Below are 6317 nucleotides of genomic sequence, written 5' to 3' on the forward strand. Positions count from 1 at the left end.
GAAACGACTATTTGGCATTCTGCTGTCTTTGATCGAGTTTTGAATGGAATTGACCAATATAATCGTTCAGCTGCAGCACCGTTTTGATGCCTAACTGTCATGCCACCTGAAGGAAGCACGAGTGCTGGGATACTGCCAGTTTTCCCAAGCCTAAACAGGGGAAGTCGAGAGGCAGAGGTCGGGTTCGAACCACGGAACTGTGGGTCAGTAACTTAGCGCTTTAACCGGGTAGATGTCTCGGGCAAAATCACCAAGCACCAGGCTCATGACACACCGACTAATAACAGATATGCAAATGAGCGTCACCAAAACCTGCAATCCATGATCGATACAATACAACGTGGCAGGAGTTCGCATTGGGACGGTTGATAATTCATCTTGTTCCTCGTCTTCCGTGATGCCTCCCATGTTACCCTGCAGAAAAACGGGTGAAAGATAAGATAAGAAACACGGACGAAAGGTGAGAGCGATCGATTCAGTTCCCTTCGGCACTCCCCCTAAAATGTTCCTCCGTATCCGGTCGGCTGAGAACTGCACCGAATGCCGCTGACTCCGGTGCAGATACGGTCGCTACCTGGCTGTGGAGTAAGTATTTCGACGCTGATTGTAATGGATTATCAGCCCAACTCCCCACGAATGTACGCGCATTCACAACAGCAGGCTCAGCGCAATTCCCCATCTATCTCCCATATAAATGTACGTATTCCCAAACAGTATGTACGAATATCATGTTGGACGCACTAGCAGCCGTCTGCTGTTCACCCGTAAGTTCATGTCCCAAACTCAACACTAGCTTTTCATTTGGCTTGTTGCCACTATCCTATCCATCGTCTCCCCGTCGAGTTGCACTGAAAGAGTACTCCAGCTGAACAATTCTATTTTTCGTACATTACTGCGCGCCAGTCTTTTCTAGTGGTAACTGTTGCTGATAATTCCTCCAAAAGGGTGTTCAGTAGTCTGCCAGTTTTTCTAGAACACTTCAGATATTACTCTCTCCCCCTTTCTAGCTGGGTTTAGTTCGACCGCTCATATCACCAGACGAACGGGTATCTTCATCTCATAGCTGTCATTTGTTTCGAACTGTGTAAAACTCCATCCCTCTGGATCGTCAGTGTAGGAGAAAGCGCAACAACTGATGCACTTTTGCCCCCCACCCGCCCACACACACAGTATCGGCCTTAAATTAGATGCATCTGTTCTTCAGTCACACAACAGTAATAGTCCGCCAAATGTAACGCCCCTTCGGTGCATAACCGCCATGTACAAAGGTTGAGATTCTGCCAGGTTGCGCAGCCCGAGATGCTGAGGTTCGGTTCGAACCACGGACCTTCCGGTAAATTAAGTTCGTGACTTAATGACTGAGTTATATCGGGCTCACGTAGCATCCTTCACGACTCACTCTCTCAGATGCCTTGCTCATAGCATATTCGGAGCAACAAGCGTTTCTCTCCAACTTGCACTCTCCAGGAGACGTTTAGCGAGCGAACTTATTGGAAATGGTAGGAATGTGAGACCGGATGCTCCATAGAATGAGCAAATTAAACAACCCCTTCTTGTTAGGAAACCCAAAATGACTTCCAACGCGTGAGACGGTAGAAGTGTGGATGTAGGTCCATTTTGATCCTGGAGCTACAAGATAGTAAATCTGACTTCTCTTATTGCCTCACAGAGCAGCGCACCCACTGTTGAGGTGACGGGCGTGAAAGTTTCAGCCAGAAGTCTCACATAACTAATCATGCTTTGACCGCTACTCTCCGTCGTCCATTCCAAGAATCACCATAAATGTATTTATCTTGTGAGCGTTGGATACGCAGGCGCGTATGTGAAGCTCCACGCACAGCAGAGATACAAGTGTGTATCACGTGATGTTGTAGTGTCCTAGTGCTTGGCAGGAGAGAATTACAACCTAGAATCTCTCAATCCATTAGGAGCCAAATTACCCAACCGAAAACATGAAATGACTTTTTGAACGTCACTTTTGGTCGCTGTGTTTGAATTGTTATATTCACTCTGATCAACATGTTCCTAGTGATCGATTTCGACTGCTTGGATGTTATCCGGACCGCCTGTGCAGGCAGTTTTTCTGTCCCCTTCATTAGCATTGCACTTCAGTTCTCGACCGGTTTGGCAGCTTTGTGTTTCTCCTTGTACTCTCGCCCTCCGTGCATCCACTTCAGCGTGGGATAGCTCAGTGGTTAAGGCGTGAACTTGAATGTCTGTGTTTCGAATCCCACCGCACCATCTCGGATATGTTCCTGTGAGAGACTTGAGCAGCCTGGAGATATCTCAGCTCTCTCTTCGGTTGGCACGGTAGTTCGGCACCGGAAGCGTCTTATAGCTGAACGATTATTATTTATACCGTTATTATTACTATTTTTATTAGTATTATTTTTATCGTCTAGGATGGCCCGTTTTACAAATATTCGTCCAACTCTTCATTGTGCACTAGTTTCGGCGAGATGGCGCAGGTGGTTAGGGCGCAAATTTACCGATCGGAAGCTCCATGGTTCGAACCTGACCTCTACCTCTCGACTTCCTCTGACTAGGCTTGAACAACCTGACAGTATCCCAGTCCTCGGATGGCATGACAGTTAGGCGCCGAAAGAGTGCTACAGCTGAACGACTTTTTTGTCCACTAGTTTTGTCTTTGACAAGTCGGCACTTATTCAGGCGCTGATAAGTTACGTGGCATGGCTTCGAAAAAGTACTGCAATCCAAAAGAATGACAAAACTGGAACGACCTAAACGTTTTTGCTTTGCAAACAAGTTGGATCACTGCACTGCGTCATTTGTGACGGACCATTTTTTCCTATGCTAGAACGATTAGAAAATGCTTCTTGTTCCATTACTGCCTGTAAGGAAGTATGCTTCTTGTGAAAGAGAACACCGAGGCGCTAAAATTGTTCCCATATTGAAGTTATTAATAGTCTTGGTGTTTTTATAGAAGCTTTCACCGGAGTTTAAATCAACTGGTGTCAGGCAAGACTCTTTCACCTTTGCTCTTCAACGTCGTCATTGGCACGATTATGGAAGTCTTACTACCAGCCTCTGGTGCATGTGAGTCGCAGTGCTCCCAGGGCGTTCGCTCACAGATACCGAGTGCGCAGACGACATAGCTCTTCTGGGATCCGACCCCGTAGTAATGCAAGCAATATTAAATAATCTAAATAATTCTGGCTCACGGTTTGGCATGCGCTTTACACCTACAAAGTGTGGTTGCAAGGCTGGTTTGGGCCCGAACCCTAGACTCATGCTTTTGGATGAGCCGATTGAGGTAGTAGACAGATTTCTCTACCTGAGCGGTTGTATCAGTCCCGGTGGTTCGCGGAAGAAGAACACCGAGGCGCTAAAATTGTTCCCATATTGAAGTTATTAATAGTCTTGGTGTTTTTATAGAAGCTTTCACCGGAGTTTAAATCAACTGGTGTCAGGCAAGACTCTTTCACCTTTGCTCTTCAACGTCGTCATTGGCACGATTATGGAAGTCTTACTACCAGCCTCTGGTGCATGTGAGTCGCAGTGCTCCCAGGGCGTTCGCTCACAGATACCGAGTGCGCAGACGACATAGCTCTTCTGGGATCCGACCCCGTAGTAATGCAAGCAATATTAAATAATCTAAATAATTCTGGCTCACGGTTTGGCATGCGCTTTACACCTGCAAAGTGTGGTTGCAAGGCTGGTTTGGGCCCGAACCCTAGACTCATGCTTTTGGATGAGCCGATTGAGGTAGTAGACAGATTTCTCTACCTGAGAAGTTGTATCAGCCTCGGTGGTCTCGCGGAAGATGATATCTCCATCCGGATTGGGAAGGCCAGACTAGCTTTCGTGAACTTGTATCACCTGTGGCGTAGGTGTTATATTATTATACGGGCCGCTGCTCATAAGGGCATCAAAAGACTTTCAATGTTTGACCACCAGTGTCTTCGGAGCATTGCGCCAGTCTGTTGAAAACACCGGAAACACCGTCGAACGGTTTTCGGAAGGAATAACGGCCACGCATATGAACTGATCACACACCATAGATTGCGCTGGCTTGGCCACGTGCTGCGAATGTCAGTCGACCGACTTCCTCAAAGGGTCCTTTTCGCACAACCACGTGAACGGCGGAAACGAGCCGGAATAAGTCAAACAGTGACCTGTCAGCGAATTAGGAAAACCATAACCGGCAAGTTCATTTGCACTGGTCATTGCCGTTTTCTGGACGGAGACCACATAAATGGCCAATCGCGTTACTACCTTCAGTGCATAGTCCGCTTCCCAATAGCCCCACCTAAAAGTCCACTGACGGACTTGTATTTACGCGCCAATTTACCAGCTCCCGCCCCCAATTCGCAACTGCCTACCCCGACTCTCCAAAACATCGGTGTACGAAACTGTGGCAGCTACAACCACTGTACGACAGGTACGTGGTTCTTGCAGGTGATCATGATGTTGATCTTTATAGAATGGTACCTCACTCAACTTCTGCTGAAGGCACGTCACACATAACTACGTTTGCTGATATTGTTTATCCTTGGATTTACTAAACAGGCCGATCCTCTGGGCCTACGCTACTTTAGATTTTCTCGCATCCGCCTTAGCAAGACTCTAACGCGATGCACTATGAAGTGGCATGCAATGTCGAACGTGGAACGATAACTGGTCCAGAACTATCCAGTGACTTTGATCTGTGATCTCGAGCGTTGCTGTGGTACCCGGCGCTGTGATGTGACTTGCGCGGTACCAAATGCCCAACCTATCAGTCAGTGGATAGGCAGAGAACCAGGACTGACCTGACCGCGAGCTGCGTGCATGAATAGCCCCCCCTTCCCAGTACTGGCACTGTGCGAATCAAAACAATAAACGGTGCATATCAAACCGCGAATGCCTTGTGTGGGACAACCGGCATGTGTCAACGTCGGTGAATACACACACGGTTGTCCTTTGTAAGTAAACCACTAGTTCACACTACCGTGGCCGCCTACTCACATCGCATCGCGCTAGTTTCAAATGTAGTCAGATACAATGTACCAATTATTGTGCTCGTTTGAAAGGTTTGCACAAGTTCTGACGTTTTCATGATCTCCGAGCCCTAAGACTTTACCCGCCCACGGGGATCAATCGTCTGTTCGCCTGGGGAAGGGATGATTTCTTGTTAGTCTTATTCTTTGTTCTCATTTGTCCTCAGTTGGGCGCCTTACGGGAGCCTTTCGCATTTCCATTCGTAACGTTCTCATCGTTATTCCGCTTCCTATCTTCTCCCCCTCCCCGAAGACACTTGCTTCGTTGGTCAGAGATTCGGACTACGAACTCGGTCGTCTCTTCCCGCCTCTTTCCAACATTCGCTCTGTTTCCGTGTCCATTGCACGTGCAATCATCACGGCCGCTCTGCCCGAGGGACGATGTCGTGCGCTTAAAGGCATATCCAGCCCATCTGCCACTCAGATTGAAGACCTCGTGGAAAAGTTTTCAAACTACCCACCGGAGACCTAAAAAAAACAAACCTGCTTGTGTGGAACTAACTCAACAAGATTCTCAAGCGTGGGCGTTAGTTTCCTATTAGGCATTCATGTCAAAACAAACCCATCTATCCCTGTCCCTCATTGTTCCCCGTGTTGTTCTTACTGTGTCACTGTGTTTTCGCTGTTTCAATAGCTTGTTTCGATGACAATGTTGATATTTTCAAAGTTAGGAAGAAGAACAGACCTCCATGACGATATTATACAACTCCACACTCCCGTGACTCTTTCTTCATGTACGTTTTCAGTTCACACATGAGCCGAGTGATCTGCGTTGGTGACAAAAAGTGACCAGTTTTTCGACATATCCCCGACATAATGCTTGTCAACATCGTTGATTACTCTCTAGGGCAGACCCTGTGTGATTGGTCAAACTGTTTCATCCAGTAGCTGATTAGAACGGAAATCATACCCAAACTAGAAGAGTTTCTTTTTTTAAAAAAAGAATGACTTGTTTTTGCGACGTTAAAAAGACTGTTGAGGGGGGACCCTGGGCGAAGTGGTTTCAGACAGCTCTGGTGGTTAAGCGACCCATTTGGCAGAATTTTGGTTTTACTGGAAGCCAACAGTGACCTGATGGGCAGGCGATAAGTGCACCCGATCCTCTGATCGTTCAATATATGACCAATGGTGTCCACCCAATACAATATTCGCCCGCGAACGTGTATTGGCCATGAGTTCCGCCGGTCCTGCAAGTAGAGCAAGGAAATTTCTCACTGATTTTACTGTACGTAACAGCCGAACGTCGAATGAGATTCCAGTACAGACCTTAGTTAGTTCGTAGTTGAATATCGTATCCATCGGCCCTGAGCGGTTGGT

The 6317-nt window shown here is 47.3% G+C and overlaps 1 protein-coding gene across 1 annotated transcript in view; it reads left to right on the forward strand.

Annotated features, from left to right (window-relative positions):
• The window catches only part of T265_09613 (hypothetical protein), a gene marked incomplete at both ends in the record, with an annotated part of 29376 nt that extends 23389 nt beyond the window's left edge, over positions 1-5987 (forward strand). Inside the window, one exon of the mRNA XM_009175734.1 lies at positions 5254-5987. Within this exon, the coding sequence (XP_009173998.1) occupies positions 5254-5472 (219 nt within the window). The remainder of the gene's footprint in view (positions 1-5253) is intronic.
• Positions 5988-6317: the final 330 nt, after the last annotated feature.

Source organism: Opisthorchis viverrini (assembly GCF_000715545.1).
Source record: "Opisthorchis viverrini unplaced genomic scaffold opera_v5_294, whole genome shotgun sequence".
Lineage (NCBI taxonomy): Eukaryota > Metazoa > Platyhelminthes > Trematoda > Opisthorchiida > Opisthorchiidae > Opisthorchis > Opisthorchis viverrini.